Consider the following 17,862-nt stretch of genomic DNA (forward strand, 5'->3'; position numbering starts at 1 on the left):
ATTTCTCCCTCCTGGAGTGAGCATTCACTCCTGGATCTCCCCTTCCTTTAGTGAATGTTCACTCCTGGATCCCCCTTCCTTCAGTGAACATTGACTGGTGGATATCAGAGGATGGGGAGAAGTCAGAGGTCCATCAGCTTCATCAGATGACAGGAGAGACATTAGAGGTCTATCAGCTTCATCTGAGAACAGGGGAGACATCAAAATGTCCATCAGCTTCATTGTAGAACAAGGGAGACATCAGAGGTCCATCAGCTTCATCAGAGGGCAGGGGAGTCATCAGAGGTCCATCAGCTTCATTAGAGGATAGGCAGACATCAGAGGTCCATCAGCCTCATTGGAGACAGGGGAGACATCAGAGGTCCATTAGCTTCATCAGGGGACAGAGGAGAAATCAGAGGTCTATCAGCTTCATCAGAGGACAGGGGAGAAATCAAAGGTCCATCAGCTTCATCGTAGGACAAGGGAGACATCAGAGTTCCATCAGCTTTATTGGAGGACATGGGAGTCATCAGAGGTCCATCAACTTCATCAGAGGACAAGGGAGACATCAGAGGTCCATCAGCTTCATCGTAGGACAAGGAAGACATCAGAGGTCCATCAGCTTTATTGGATGACAGAGGAGTCATCAGAGGCTATCACAGATCCCACCCACATACACACGGCCACAGCGACTTGCTAACCGAGGCATGAACGTCTGGCCATGACTTGGTGTAAAGAGGGAATGAGGGGGACTTATTTTGTCACAGCCCGCACTACCTCTCCTCTCATATTAGGACCCATGCAGTTTATGTTGTCTATATGGAGGAGGTGTAGGGTTACATTCATCCTAGGCTCTAAGTGTTCCCCTTTGACCAACATCATTTTTAATCCAAGTATCCCAGATGGTCTGGCCATTGGTCGAGTCCCTCCTTGGGCTGAGGTTAATCTATTCCAATTGCAACATTTGGTCAATCCCGGAATTCACAACCTTAAATCCTTCCCTGACATTCAAAAAGCTGCTCGCATTCCACCCCATCAGTATTTTATCTACAGATACAACACATTTTTGCCTCCAAAGCCTCTTCTCTGACTCTTGAACAACCTACCCCTTTAGATCATATCTGCATCCAAGGCCCACACCACCGGGACATCATTTCCGCTACGTATACATTGCTTGTAGATGTCGCCCTTTTTCTATTGATTCTCCCCTTTATATGTGTAAATGGTCCCGTTTCCTTCAATGTGATATTGGGTTGGATCAATGGAGTAGGATTTGGGAGGCCTCTTCTAAATCTTCTGTGTGTGTAATGTATACAGAAAATCCTTCTAAGACCCCCATGTTTTGGTATCGGACCCCTGAGGTTCTCCATGATCGTAACCCGAATGTTTCTTCTGTTTGCTGGTGTTGTGGGACGGAAACTGACACTCTTTTCCACATTTTTTGGGATTACCGGTCCATTGCACCCTTTTGGAGGAGGTCCTTACCCCATTGTGGTTACTTTTCCTGGCTCCTGTCCCTTTTGAGCCCATTTACTTTCTGTTGGGTCTACCTTTTCGGGTCTCTAAATGTGCGAGGAAACTTTCCACCTACATTCTGAGGGCAGCCAGGAGAACCATTCCCATGCATTGGCTGTCTTCTATGTCCCCCATGTTACCGGCACTGATGAAGGTCAGAGCAGAAATGAGAAAGTTGGAGTACCTACCTGCTTTACACCCTGCTACTGTCCCTGCGCTGGAGGCAGTTCAGGACCCACGGGACACCTATGACACCGATCTGTCTGCTCCGATCGTTTGTGATTGATGGCCATGTCACTGTTTTGTATTGACATTGTATGTTCTTATGTACCTCTCATCGATGAGCTGCTTTATCAGCCTTCTCTCCCTCTCTGCTTTTATTTTACATTTACCTTTGTGGCTGCTTGTTGTAATGTGTGACATAGAGAGGGAAATGGGTGCTAATAGGCTGCAGGAGATCCGCTGAGACATAGAAAGGGAAATGGGAGCTAATAGGCTGCAGGAGATCCGCTGAGACATAGAGAAGGAAATGGGCACTAATAGGCTGCGGGAGATCCGCTGAGACATAGAAAGGGAAATGGGAGCTAATAGGCTGCAGGAGATCCGCTGAGACATAGAAAGGGAAATGGGAGCTAATAGGCTGCAGGAGATCCGCTGAGACATAGAAAGGGAAATGGGAGCTAATAGGCTGCAGGAGATCCGCTGAGACATAGAAAGGGAAATGGGTGCTAAGAGACTGCAGGAGATCTGCTGAGACATAGAAAGGGAAATGGGTGCTAAGAGACTGCAGGAGATCTGCTGAGACAATGAAATGTGTATGAAATGGATGGATGTGCAGACACTCCCAGAAGATGATGTCATTATGAGTGGATTGATATATATTTTTGCATTGTCCCCCCAGAAGGATCAGGTTTGGCGGGATCGCTCTCATTAGCTATACATTTGTATTTTGTGTTCTGTGTTTGTAAGACTTTTCTATATGTAATAAGAGATGTTTGTTGAACAGTTGGTTACATAAGAGTTACATTTATTTCTTCTTCCTTTATTCAGTAATGTTTCATCTCCCGTAGTATCCCTGTAAGGTACATATTATACAGGAAGGGGGATTATGGGATGGATCTCGGGGCTGCAGTTCCTCTGAACTCCACAAGGTGGGGATCTCACCTATACTCACACAGGAAGTCTCTATGGAATGCAGACAGGAAGGGATGTCAGGGACAGACAGGAAGGGATGTCAGGGACAGACAGGAAGGGATGTCAGGGACAGACAGGAAGTGATGTCAGGTACAGACAGGAAGTTCCAGATGAGAGGTGAGGTGGGAAGAAGTATAGAGGAGACGTTGGTGGAAGTGGCAGCAGAGGAGGTAATAAGATGTTATTTACTATTTACAACAAATGTATATAAATCTGAGGCTCTTTTAGGAATGTTGGGGGCATTAAAAAATGAAAGGGGCTTTATAGCAACTCAAATGTGTAATATGTGTAACATTGTTCTGTTTATCTCCTCCTCCCCTCCCCCGCCTGTCTCCAGCACCGCACCCGGGGACTAGCAGGGAGGGGAGACTCCTTGCAGTGTAATGAGAACCGATTGGCTGCTCCTCAGGAAAGGGGAGTGTCCGGCTTATCCTTTCTCCCTTTCACTCCCAGAGCCGTTTTTGCACATTTAAAAAATCATTTTATCCTGAAGATGACACAAAACCCCCCAAATATCTATTTTCTGAAAGTAGAGACTTTAGAGAATAAAATAGCGGCAGTTCCAATATTTTATGTCACAAAATATTATCACAAAGTCTAGGAAATGCCAAATTTCAGTAAAAAATACACTTAAGCTGATTTCAGGGCACAAAAAGCAATAAATGACCCATTTATGTGTAATAATATAAAAGCCGAGGTTGCAGCGAGTAAATAGATATCCAACATGTCAAACCTTAAGTTGTGTGTGCTGAAATGGTGACAACCTTTAGTCCCCGGTATTATCTATAGGGGACACATTTATAGCCCCTTCTAGGTCATCAGTATAGAGTACGGAGGAGGTCTGCTCCTAGAATTATCCTCTCATTCTGGTGTGACCGGCGATATGTAACGTGTATCACAATCAATGTTATCACGTGTAGGCCCTCCAGCGTGTGCTCTTACATTTGGGTGTGCATATATGTGGGGGAGGGGGGGCCTCAAAATGTTTTAAAGGGAGGAGTTATGTACTTGGGTGTAACTTTAATTGTTTACAATTAAAAAAAACATTTTTACTTAAGGGGACAAAGTCCTCTATGAGATGACTTTTGATGACAGGTTCTCTTTATGAGACATCCAGGGTCTAAAAGACCCCCAATGTCTTCCCTGTACTCCATTGGATGTAATGTAGAGCACATCGCATCGCATTACTTTCTTTGCCGGCCTCGATGGTCTGGAAATCTGTCATAACGTCACTTCTGGGTCAGGACAAGAAGGGAGTGAACATGTCCGCTCTCCTCCGTCCCCTCTACCCTCCGACACCCGCTGACCCGGGCCCACAGATGGGCAAGCAGAGCCGGGGAAGCATAGTAGGTACAGGAGAGGATCACACACACGGGGTGGCAGAGGCTGGCACCTGAAAGGAGAGCCCTGCGGCTTGCCCTGAGCAGGGATAAAGATTAAACACAATACTTGCCCGGCCCCCAGAACTACATGTCCCGGGCGTCGGGTGATGTAAAGTGACCATCCCTGCATGATGAGCCGACATTGACCTCACAGCACTGCCTCAGAGCAAACTAGTCATAGGAAGGATCAGATTTATCATTCCTTGTCTGCAGATCTAATAATCATCAAAACCAGTTCAGAGACCAAACAAACCCAACAGAGAAAAGGGGCCCCGGACCTCAAAATTGTAGTAAACACTAAACAGTCCAAACAAAATGTCTTCCCATGGGGGGAGTAGTTCTTCAATGTCCAGCAACCCTCCTATTCCCCCCTCACATCCACATCCTATTATTGTGTGACCAATACCATCCAAATCATTCTTACTTTCATTTCCCAAAGTTATCCGTCTACAAGGAGACCTGTATAGATCACATGATGGCACCAATGAGGATGGAGGAGGACCGGAGTCACATGACTGAGAAGATACTAAACCTCACCCTGGAGATCATCTACCTGCTGACCGGAGAGGTGAGGAGGATTCTGGGAGGTCACATGACATCACTCTTATCTCTATTAATAAAACACAGACCTGACTGGAGAGGTGAGGAGGATTCTGGGAGGTCACATGACATCACTCTCATCTCTATTAATAAAACACAGACCTGACCGGAGAGGTGAGGAGAATTCTGGGAGGTCACATGACACCCCTCCCATCTCTATTAATAAAACACAGACCTGACCAGAGAGGTGAGGAGGATTCTGGGAGGTCACATGACATCACACAGACCTGACCGGAGAGGTGAGGAGGATTCTGGGAGGTCACATGACACCACTCTTATCTCTATTAATAAAACACAGACCTGACCGGAGAGGTGAGGAGGATTCTGGGAGGTCACATGACATCGCTCTCATCTCTACTAATAAAACACAGACCTGACCGGAGAGGTGAGGAGGATTCTGGGAATCTAACATGATATTCCTATTGGTTCCTCAATACAGAGATTTCCTCTTCTGAAGTCAGGTGATCATATGACCATCACAGTGCCTCCATGTGACTCCCTAAACCCTGAGAGACACAACATGCAGAAGATTCTAGAAGTCACCAAGAAGATGATGGAGCTGCTGACAGGAGAGGTGAGCGGTGCCGGGAATTCTGGGACATTCTCCAGTAACAGACAAGGGATGTGTCTGGATGGTGACTGTATCATTGTGTGTGTCAGGTTCCTATAAGGTGTCAGGGTGTCACTGTCTATTTCTCCATGGAGGAGTGGGAGTATTTAGAAGGACACAAGGATCTCTACAAGGACGTCATGATGGACAATCAGCCGCCCCTCACATCACCGGGTAAGAGGAGACTTTATTGTAAAGGAGAGAGCAGTACGGAGGATCCACCTAGATCCCCCATCATCTGATAAACACATAGAAACAATGGATTCAGTCAGTGTGTGTGTTTCCTACAGATGGATCCAGTCATGGGAACCCACCAGAGAGATGTCCCCGTCCTCTGGATTCCTGGGATTCCACACAGGAAGGTCACACCATCCCTCACCATCATCAGGTAGATGATGACAATTATTGGTAGTTGTGATTTATACACAGCATGTTTGTTACAATGAATGTTTTATTATATCTTTCAGAGTGGAATCCTCGGGGATGAGAATATTGATGTTAAAGAAGAGTATAAAGAGGAGGATGAGGAGTATGGAGTGATGGAGGAGTTTTCAGAAGGACACAAGGAGATGATGGAGCCACCTAATACCAGGAACCCACCAGAGAGATGTCCCCGTCCTCTGTATTCCCGGGATTCCACACAGGAAGGTCACACCATCCCTCGCTATTACAAGGTTGGTGGGATGGAGAATCTAGAACATGGACTTGTAGAGACTATGGGCTCCAATCACAAAGCGGTATCTTCCCGTATCCCAGTATGTAGTAAGATGCTGCATTCTGTTTTTTAGTAAAAAAAACTAAAAATTCTTCCTGCGCCAAGTGAAACACCCTACTACACTGTTTTTTAGTAAAGCCTGCGGGGAATTTACCACTGGTGTCCATAGCAACAGTTGTAAATAGCTTGTTGTTAAGGAGAGGGCAGCCGCCAGTGTCCCCAACAACCAGTAAACAAGAACTGGACGGCTGCCAAGTTCCAGGTCTGGTATGGATTTTGAGGGGAACCCCGATGCCAAAATAATACAAAAAGTGTGGTTTCCCCACTAAAATCAATACCAGACCCTTAGTGAGCGCCCACCTTCCTCCTGAACCATACCAGGCCACATATCCTCAACATGGGGTGGGTGCTTCAGGGCAGGGATGCTCTATCCTCCCAAAAGCACCTTGTCCCCATGTCGATGGGGACAAGGGTCCCTTCCCCACAACCCTGGGCAGTGGTTGTGGGGGGCTTATTGGAATCTGGAAGCCACTTTTAACAAGGAGGTATAGAGTACATAGTACCCCTATTCATTCACCAAACAGTGTAGTGTAAAAAAACACTGGAAGAAATTTTTGACAAAACAAAAATAAAGAACAATATCCCCCTGATGTAGATCCATCGATGATCCAATCACAATACTCGCTGTCATCGCTGACTCAAATAAAAAACAAAGCTCCCCTCCTGCCGTCTGACAGCTCCGCCGCCTCCCACTTCTAAATAAACTAAGGAGCACTACCACCCTGTGACATCACTGGGTGGCCTTGCCCTTTTGTGACATCACCAATACAACATGCCCCGGTCAGTGACGTCACCAATACAACATGCCCCGGTCAGTGACATCACCAATACAACATGCCCCGGTCAGTGACGTCACCAATACAACATGCCCCGGTCAGTGACGTCACCAATACAACATGCCCCGGTCAGTGACGTCACCAATACAACATGCCCCGGTCAGTGACGTCACCAATACAACATGCCCCGGTCAGTGACGTCACCAATACAACATGCCCCGGTCAGTGACGTCACCAATACAACATGCCCCGGTCAGTGATGTCACCAATACAACATGCCCCGGTCAGTGACATCACCGAGTGGCACTGTCCCTTAGTATTTTTAGTGGCAGGAGGCAGCAGAGCTGTCAGGCAGAGGGGAGTCTTCATTGGGAGCGGTGTCAGTGGTGACAGCGAGCATCGTGATTGATGATGGATCTACACCGGGGGGACATTTTGCTTTAGTTTTCCCTTTTTTAATAAAGGACTTGTCAAATACTGCCTGCTGTCTATATAACAGAATACTTTTTTGGGGTGAATAATTAGGGGTACCATGTACCCCATACTCATTCACAGGGGGTGAGGGATCTGAGGGCCCCCTTGTTATATTTTGTAAGTCCTCTGCCTGCAAACCCCCACAGCCACTAGCCTGGGTTGTAGGGAAGAGTCCCTTGTCCCCATCAACATGGACAAGGTGCTCTGGGGGAGCAAAGCCGCCTCTGCAACAGATTATCCACTCCATGTTAAGGGCACGTGGCCTGGTATGTTTCAGGAGGGAGGTCTCTTGCTTGGACCCTCTTTCCTGACCTGCTGAGCACCATGCTCAGATAGGGGTCTGGTATGCAATTCTTTCATTTTGACAAGGGGTTCCCCTCAAAATCCATACCAGACCCGGGGGGGGGGGACCCCATGCCATTTTCTTAATATTTTGTTGCCGGTAATTCTTTTTTTTCAAATTTATCGGTTGGTTAGGACGCGGCGGCCGCTCGCTCCCTAACAACCATGTTGTTTACTGGTTGTTAAGGATGCCAGCGGCCGCCCACTCTATACCAAGCAGTACACATTTCCTGAATGCCGCATGTCTCCACCACTAATTAATGACCGCATGCATTTCATTCTTTATTTCCTTCTGTGAATGTAACGCCTGTTCATGCGGTATTTACTGAGCGTGTTCAGTGTTTGTGGTCAATACCGCAACACGGGATAGGAAATGGACAGTTTCAGGATGGCATGCGGTATTTAGGGGAAATGTACCCACATATCACATGTGATCTGCTTCTGTGAAGGGAGACAATGTGTGGATTTTGTGTGTGATGTCACAATCATAAATCTTACATTTTACAGATGATATTTTCTCTCATTTCCTTGATTTAGAGTGGAGATCCAATCGATATAGAATTTGAGGTGAAAGCAGAAGAAGAAGAGGCGTATGTGAGGGATGATCAGCAGTCTATGGAGGAGGATGGAATAACGGGGACATTTATAGAGGAGGACACTCCTACAGAGATCAGCACAGGTGGGTCATGAACACTAAATCCATTCCTCCACCCATACTGCTCACTGATTGGTCCAGAGTAGGGCGGGGACTGGGTGATATCAGCCTGTAATCCCCTGGTCACTTTCCTGAGCTGTGTTCCCCGTCCTGTATTCCTGGATTTCTCTCGGATAATCTTCCTTCTCTGTGCTGCAGACACAATTTATGTCTCTAGACTGGATTTATGGAGGTTCTGGGGTTCAGCTGGCAGAAAAATGTTCATTTCACCATAAGTGTTACTAGACCTAGGCACCTGGGGTGTGTGCTTTTGATCTCATTCCTCATGGTGGTGACATAGCAATTCTCCCAGTATTTGTCACCTGTGCCGGGTGGAGGGATATGTCTGTATAGTTTCACTGAGTGCAGTCTCAGGAGATGGGAGACAGCGGTGTGGGACCTCTGCAACTTGTCATTAGAAGGCAGGGGAAGCAGTTGAACCTGAAGCCAGTGAAGCCTAGAACAGTCCAAAACATTCAATCACTGATTACAGGGGAGCCAAAAAGGACTAAAGGTGCCTAGGCTATCTGGAAACCTGTCTAGGAGGGTGCTATGCACTATATAATTTATATTACAACTTAACCCATGCACTATATACTCCATGTTGTACATTACATACTCCTGACCCCTGCACTATATACTCCATGTTGTACATTACATACTCCTGACTCCTGCACTATATACTCTATGTTGTACATTACATACTCCTGACCCCTGCACTATATACTCTATGTTGTGCATTACATCCTCCTGACCCCTGCACTATATACTCTGTTGTACATTACATACTCCTGACCCCTGCACTATATACTCTGTATTGTACATTACATACTCCTGACCCCTGCACTATATACTCTGTATTGTACATTACATACTCCTGACCCCTGCACTATATACTCTGTATTGTACATTACATACTCCTGACCCCTGCACTATATACTCTGTATTGTACATTACATACTCCTGACCCCTGCACTATATACTCCATGTTGTACATTACATACTCCTGACCCCTGCACTATATACTCTATGTTGTACATTACATACTCCTGACCCCTGCACTATATACTCTGTTGTACATTACATACTCCTGACCCCTGCACTATATACTCTGTTGTACATTCCATACTTCTGACTTCTGCTCTCCCCCTCCCCCCACTGCTATATGTCTTTGACTGAGGTCCATGAATAAAGAATTGACCTGGTAGGAGATCAGAGGAGCCATTTCCTAGTTCCCTTGAGGGTGGAATTGTAAGCTCCTCAGAGACCAAGCTGCCTGATGTGGGTGGAGTCCTGGTTTGGGGGAACCAATCAGCTCCTGTTTAGTAATCCTCTTTGTCTTTGTATTTTAGTCCATGGCCGGGAGATGAGGAAAACCTCCGAGGATTGTCTCACTTTGTCTCCAGACTGGAAAGTAGAAGATGAGGACATCACACAGTATAGTCCAGGAGAAAACCCGGCTCCCTCCAATGTCCATCCGGCACCACCCAGTGTAGATGGACCATCGGATTCCTCGTATCCTGAGGACCCTCAGACTGTGCGGGACCGGGCCGGCCTTCCAACAGGGAAGAGCTTTTCCTGTACTGAGTGCGGGAAGAGTTTCCATTATAAATGCCATCTTAATGTGCATAAAATATCTCACACGGGGGAGAAGCCGTATTCCTGTCCTGAGTGCGGGAAATGTTTTTCACAGAAGTCCAGTCTTAACAAACATCAGAAATCTCACACGGGGGAAAAGCCGTATTCCTGTCCTGAGTGCGGGAAATGTTTTTTACAGAAGTCCAGTCTTAACAAACATCAGAGATCTCACACGGGGGAGAAGCCGTATTCCTGTTCTGAGTGTGGGAAATGTTTTTCACTGAAGTCCAGTCTTTACACACATCAGAGATCTCACACGGGGGAGAAGCCGTATTCCTGTTCTGAGTGCGGGAAATGTTTTTCAAAGAAGTTCGATCTTTACACACATCAGAGGTGTCACACAGGGGAGAAGCCGTATTCCTGTCCTGAGTGCGGGAAATGTTTTTCACAGAAGTCCAGTCTTTACACACATCAGAGATCTCACACAGAGGAGAAGCCATATTCATGTCCTGAGTGCGGGAAATGTTTTTCATTGACGTCCTATCTTCGTAAACATCAGAGATCTCATACGAGGGAGAAGCATGTGCATAAAAGATCTCACACGGGGGAGAAGCCGTATTCCTGTTCTAAGTGTGCAAAATGTTTTTCAAAGAAGTCCAGTCTTTACACACATCAGAGATCTCACACAGAGGAGAAGCCATATTCATGTCCTGAGTGCGGGAAATGTTTTTCATTGAAGTCCTATCTTCGTAAACATCAGAGATCTCATACGAGGGAGAAGCATGTGCATAAAAGATCTCACACGGGGGGAGAAGCCGTATTCCTGTTCTAAGTGTGCAAAATGTTTTTCAAAGAAGTCCAGTCTTTACACACATCAGAGATGTCACACAGGGGAGAAGCCACATTCCTGTCCTGAGTGCGGGAAATGTTTTTCAGTGAAGTTCAATTTTTACACACATCAGAGATCTCACACAGAGGAGAAACCGTATTCCTGTCCTGAGTGCGGGAAATGCTTTTCATTGAAGTCCTATCTTCGTAGACATTAGAGATCTCATACGAGGGAGAAGTCGTATTCCTGTCCTGAGTGCGGGAAATGCTTTTCAGAGAAGTCCTATCTTCATAAACATCAGAGATCTGACACAGGGAGAAGCCGTACTTTTGTTCTGAGTACAGGAAATGTTTTTCAGAGAAGTCCAGTCTTTATAGACATAAGAGATCTCACACGGGGGAGAAGCCGTATTCCTGTCCTGAGTGTGGGAAATGTTTTTCACAGAAGTCCTATCTGTATAAACATCAGAGATCTCACACAAGGAGAAATAACTTTCCTGTCCTGAGTGTGGGAAATGTTTTATGGCGAAGTCCAGTCTTTCCAGAAATCAGAGATCTCACATTGTTGAGAAGCCATTTTCCAGTCCTGAGTGATTAAAATGTTCCTCACTGACATCCTGTCTTCCTGTACATCAGGGGTCCCACACAATCCTGGAGGTGTATTAGTGCCTTGAGTGCGGGAAATGTCTTTTAGATGAATGTTGCTGGACATCCCAGCTCTCATGTGGGGAAGAAGCACACCCTGATATACACCTCAGATATACTCCATGGCTGATCTTCATCATGGAAGAAACAGTTCATAAGGAGATCAGAGGTCCACAAAGACATGGATGAAGTGTGGGACCGGGTTGGCCATTGATGGCAGGAGAAGAATAACAATGGAGTCCTGCCCTAGAGCCCTGAATAAAGATGATGGTTTTACTTTTTCCATATTTTTATTTACTATTTCCATATGTTTGGAATTTAATATTTTATTTTAATTGGCTCTGAATATTACATTTTGTTAATTGTCTTTTCTATACACACACTTTATATTTGTAATAATAAAGTATCTTTTTATCAGACACGTTTAATATTATAATGGCTCTGTAATCCAATAGTTTTGTTGTTATGACATTATGGCACTTGTAGTCCTCCAGGTGAATGGCAATACGCTGTATCTAGTTTGATGACATCATGTTGTGTATACATTGTATATTATAATCCCAGTTGGCACACTCCCTATAATTGGCAGAGTAATATTATTCATTATTTTATATATACATTCATTTTTCCATATCATTTTAGGGGTCTACAACAAAATGGAGAGCGTCTCCTGTATTATCCCTATAATTAATATTGTTATCCTTCAATAAAATGGCGGCCGTTATGTATAGTCATTTATTTCTTTAGCCACTCTTAGTTGTGTCCTTTATTTCTCATCCTATTGTTCAGCATTTATTATTCATTCCTTTGTATTGCATTCCCTGGTGGGCTGAGTGGTTTTCCCTAAGCGGTTCCGTTTTGTCCTGCTGCCTTTGCTGGACTTCCACAAAATGGCGCCCGCGTCATGCATGCGCGCGGGAGCTATAAATAGTGGACATCGTCAGCGGCAAGGCTATCCCTTTGATAACATGTTGTTGCATGAAACACGTCAGGGAGGAGCAATGCCGTGTTGACGTCACGCTGCCGAGACTGCATGTTGGTCCGGCGGCCATCTTTATCACTGCATATGTAAGTTTGATTTTTTCGGCATCAATATTTGGATTCTTTGCCCATATCTATTCCAGAGTTCCTACACTATAACATCCATGTGTGGTGGCTGATTACTGAGCCGTGGAAGGTGGAAGAGTAACATCTGACAGTATCCGTGTACCTTGGCTGGATTGGATATTAAGGAGCAGTTCCTCCCCCACTCCCTGTAATGGATTGGTCCGTTAGCAATGTCTGGAGTGCTCCCCCTGCTGTGTGTGTGCCAGTGGAGCCCCCTTCTGCCCCTGACCACATCCATGATGACCACCAGGGTCCTGTTTGGAGGGTATTGTTACATGCGGTAAGAGCAAGAACATACCAATCTATCACCATCTGAAGTCACGAGCACTGGAGCAGGGGCGGACTGACAACTCATGGGGCCCCCAGGCAATAGGGGATCATGGGGCCCCTGTATCCTTGCCCAAACTCAAAAAAGCCTATGAAAAAGGTACCAGGGGCATCTCATGGGGCCCCCTACTGACCCCGGGCCCTCGGGCAGTACCCGAGTTTCCAAATGGTCAGTCCGCCCCTGCACTGGAGTTATTTCCAATATTCCTGCTTCCCAGTCACCAGAATCACTATTATACTTGAAGTGTTATAACGATCACCATCTCGATTCTCATCCAGTCACCAGTTTACTGGAATATGGATTCATCAGCACGTTTTTGCACTTTATGCACTTTATTTATTTATGTTTACACTTATACATTTTAGTGGAATATTTATGGATTTATTTGTGCTTATTTTGGTTTTAATCCATTCACCATATTTCTTGTCACTGGATTTTCTCCAGTTATTCATTGTTTTCACCAGATCCTTTGTATTAGCACTGCATACCTATTGACCATTTAGCAGAGGATTTCGGGGTTCTGTCCTTTTATGCCAGCAGCTCATTTGTGTGTTTTGTGCGCTCACCTATACTCTATTGATTACATCAGAACATGTTGTTTCCTTTCCAAGTCGGCAGATCTTCCACAAAACTGTTCCACACACAGATGGAATCCGTGACGACAACAAACTCCTTGATATTATGGTCTGTAGCAATGTGAACAGTTCTGTATACAGCTGGGAATTCCAGCACTTGGCTGCTCTTGGCACCAATACTGCCCCCTACTGATACATTTGGGAATTGTCCTGTCCGGGTGATTCCAATGCCGGCTACTCATTGTCTTTCCTGGTCTATGGGGGTGTGATCAGCACAGCCATCAATATATACACATGGCAGTAATGGACAGTAGTCCTCGTCATCGGCCTTGTAAGGGGAAGATCATTGTTCTTCTAAGAAGTCATCTAATGACTCTTCTGTATGAGAAGGAGCTGAACAATCCTGGAGTTGGCCGGACCTCGGGATACAACTCTTTATTTCCTTTATATGGGACTTGTAATGGCCATCCTTGTGAGGATGATGTCCAGGCAGGGATTCTGCTGGGTGATAAATTACCATCTCGGATTTGTCACTTTGTAAATATTGCAGAGGTTGGTGTTCAGTTATATTATTATTTCCTCACCCTGAATGTAACTTTTACAGTTTTGAAGGGCCCAGACTGGGGCTAGTAATGCTTTCTCACAGTCATTGGATGTGATGTGTACAGGTGACAGGGAATTACTGGCATAGGCAATGATTGGTTCAGATTGTCTTGTATTTGATCCAGTACAGCATTGATACTGAGGTTTGTGAATCCAGTTCCCAGATAGAAGGGTTTTCCTCCTTCTGGATAAGCCAGGCACGGGACTTGGGGGAGTTTCCTTGTCAGCTCATTCATGGCTCGCTCCTGAGCCCCCCCCATGTCCATGGTATATTCTTTAGTAATGTCAATAAAGGTTTCCTGATTTCTGCCTAGTCATCAATAAACGTACGTGAGTAATTCATCACACCCACAAATGATCTCACGTCACTGATGTTGGGAGGTGTTTTACACTTCATCACGGCCTCCACTTTCTTCTTTTGTGGATTTAGGCCTTCAGAGGTCACTTCATGTCCAAGGAAGGTGACTTTGTACGCCACCTGTCAGGAATGGACTTGCCAATAACGGTGGGACTTACCTGCCTTGTGGGCTGCAGTACCAGGGCTGGCCAGCGGGTGCTCTCAGCAATCAGAGACTCACCCCTGCAGTCAGCCAAAACACCTGAAGCTGATTGCAGGGGTTGTATTTAACCATTAGCCGCCCGGCCAATGGCCGTTTGGCGGCTTCAAATGTGTCTCTGCACTCCGGGTGCACGCCATTTGGCGTGCTCCCGCACATGCGCAGTTTGCGCTAATGCAGAGCGGCGCAGCAGTGCGATCTGTCACCGGCCGTGCACCTCGGACACGGCCGATGACAGATCCGAGTACCGGCTCCCGTTGCTGGTACCATGTGACCTGCTGTGACCAATCACAGCAGGTCACATGACAGTTGTATACAATGGATGGCTTCATTCATGATGCCATCCATTGTATACTAGTGCCTAGCTGTGAATGGTCACAGCTAATCACATGTACATGTCATGTGATTAGCTGTGACCAAATCACAGCTAAGCACAAAAAAAAAAAAAAAAAAGCTGAATGAATCGATTTCATTCAGGTAAATGCTTGCTTATAGCAAAGTAATTCTTTGCTATAAGCAAATTGTGTACAAAAAAAAAATACTGATCACTTCCCCAAAGTAGTACAATGTTACTATGGTAACATTGTACTACTTTGGTCATAGTAAAATATGAAAAAAAAATCTTAAAAAAAATAAAAAAAAATGTAATAAAAAATTAAATATAATAAAAAAAAAAAAATATATATATATTTTTTTTTTCATACTGTCACCAGTCAGTGTCCCTGTTAACCGCCATGCCAGTTATATGATGACGCTGTACTGCACTGGTGACAGTATGTAAAAAAAAAAATAGTGAAAATATTTTTTTAAATTTTTTCATTTTCCGAAAAATTATGACAAAAAAATACAACTTCAAAAAACTCGCCATCCCTCTTATGAAGTACGTCGGACTGTCTACTCTGCAAAAAGGGGTCATTTGGGGGATATCTGTACTGTCCTGACATTTGGGGGATATCTGTACTGTCCTGACATTTGGGGGATATCTGTACTGTTCTGACATTCTTGGACCTCAAGAAATTAGATTGGCTGTCAGTACTTCAGGATTGATCAATAATCAGATCTATACCATAGTTTGTGAACTCTATAACTTTCCTACAAACTAAAAAATACATCCTAATTTGGGTTATTGTCACCAAAGACATGTAGCAGAATGCATCTCGGCCTAAATTTATGAAGAACAATTATTTATTTGTAAACCTTTATAACAGAAACAAAGAAAAATTTGTTTTTTTTTCAAAATTTTTGGTCTTTTTTTGTTAATTTAGCAAAAAATAAAAACCCCAGCGGTGATTAAATACCACCAAAAGAAAGCTCTAGTTGTGTGAAGAAAATGATCAAATTTTAATTTGAGTACAGTGTTGTATGACCGCGCAATTGTCATTCAAAGTGTGAGAGCGCTGAAACCAGAAAAATGGCCTGGGCAGGAAGGGGTAAAATTGCACGGTATTGAAACGGTTAAGGGATGGCCAGACTCACAGTCAGGGCCTTGGTGTGTGTTTTTCCATGGGCCCCTGTATCTTGTAACCTGCATTCCTGTTCCTGTTCCTGTTTCTGCCTGACTTGTTGCCGATCCTGACCTCTGCTGACTTCTGTTTGATCCCTGGCTTGTGACCCTGACCATTCTCTCCACCTGCTCCTCCTGTACCTACCTGCCCGATAGTTATCGACCTGGCCTGCCTGACTACGTTGTGCTCTATATGTGTATGTACCTGTGTATCTATATCAGTTTAGGTTTGGGTTTGTTTCACCTTGTTGTATGTATTTGTGTTAGCTTGGGGTTTGGTGCACTGCGTTTATATTTGTATTGTTAGTCTCAATAAATTATATTATTTACTATATCTGAAGCCTACGTTTCCCTGTGTCAGTCCACACACTTCTGGTCACACCCGCATCCCTGACAGCACCATTGGGCTTTCTGTAATGAGATTGTAACACCTGCCTCTCTCAGCTGATTTAACATGTATAATTTTTAGGATATGATTTTCAACAGAAGAAAATATCACCCACATATGTTACATTTCCTCTCTCTCAGCATCAGGCATGGCCTTATGTAAGAACCAGCAAATTCATGGCCTGAGTTTATGTAACCTAAAGACATACGGGTCCAGGTATATTGTTCTTTATCCAAGGTGAAGGCCAGTCTGCATTGGTCTCCAGGACTTATCCTGACTGTCCAATAACCTTGGGCACAATCCAGCGCAGTAAAGATCTTGGCTCCCTGCATCTGTACCAAGCATTGGTCAATATATGGGAGGGGTCAGCCGGACATATATACACATTTGTTGAGCTGTGTGAAGTCGGCACACAGACACCATTGACCATTTGGTTTAAGGATCCCTAAGACAGGATTATTATAAGAACTGTGCACCGGTCTTATCATACCTCTCTGTAAGGTTCCTTATGATTTCTGACAACGAATCGTAACCCGCTAGAGGAAGTCCATATTGCTTGATATAGACGGGAGGTGCATCAGGATCAGTCTGGATCCCGGCTATGTGAATGTCTGTAACACCAGTCATAAGAATCTTTACAAACATATCCTGGAATCCCATAAGGACTTCATTTAGCCGTTGGAGCTCTGGGTCATTAGATCATCCATCAGTGAAGGATATTTACATTTTCATCGTCTTCCTCAATCCTGTCAGTGAGGTCATGATATTCCTTTGTTCATTAAGAGGAGGATTAAATATAAGAGAGGATTCCTCCACCTTACAAGTACCTATCTCAGAATGGAAAGCATACATTGAGCGAATGGTGAACAATCCTTCAGGAGAAGAATGAAATGTTTGCTCAACTGGACTGCACGGGACATGTCTCCCTGAAGCTCCTCTGTGCCACTGGGAAGACAGCCTCACCGCCGCGTCATCCAGGCCCCCACCGCTCTATGAGCGGCACCGATCACCTCTATAACCCCTCGGCCACCTGTTATAATGGTCAGGGGGGCACATAAGCACCAGGCAGCGCCGCCGCACAAACCCATAAAGGAGGCCCTAGCTCAGGCCTCCTCCAAGATGGCCACCACATCGGGGAACTACAACGCCCAGCCAGCATCTTCCAGGCTTGCAGCCTTACAGCCAGAGCAGCCGAGTCACCCATGCTCTTCAGAGGGTGAGTCTGACCCCCATGCCTGTCACGACGCCTGACCTTACTGCCCCTGACATCCTGGCTCACTTTGAAAAAATGCTGCACAAGGCCCTGAAACAGACCTCTGACCGCATTACTGACAAGCTGTCCAGGGAAATCTGCGAGCTGGGGCAACGCACTGCAGACCTGGAACAGAGGGTGGAGGACATTGAC

The 17,862-nt window shown here is 45.3% G+C and overlaps 1 protein-coding gene across 1 annotated transcript in view; it reads right to left on the bottom strand.

Annotated features, from left to right (window-relative positions):
- Nucleotides 1–17,117, bottom strand: part of LOC149460642 (uncharacterized) — a 108,760-nt gene extending 91,643 nt beyond the window's left edge. The window contains 2 exon segments of the mRNA XM_089679407.1: nt 14,089–14,314; nt 16,948–17,117. Coding sequence (XP_089535533.1) covers nt 14,089–14,314; nt 16,948–17,117 — 396 coding nt within the window.
- Between the last annotated feature and the right edge of the window lie 745 nt (nt 17,118–17,862).

This window comes from Staurois parvus, unplaced genomic scaffold, assembly GCF_062004578.1.
Source record: "Staurois parvus isolate SC_StPar_1 unplaced genomic scaffold, SC_StPar_1.0 ptg000223l, whole genome shotgun sequence".
Taxonomy (NCBI): Eukaryota; Metazoa; Chordata; class Amphibia; order Anura; family Ranidae; genus Staurois; species Staurois parvus.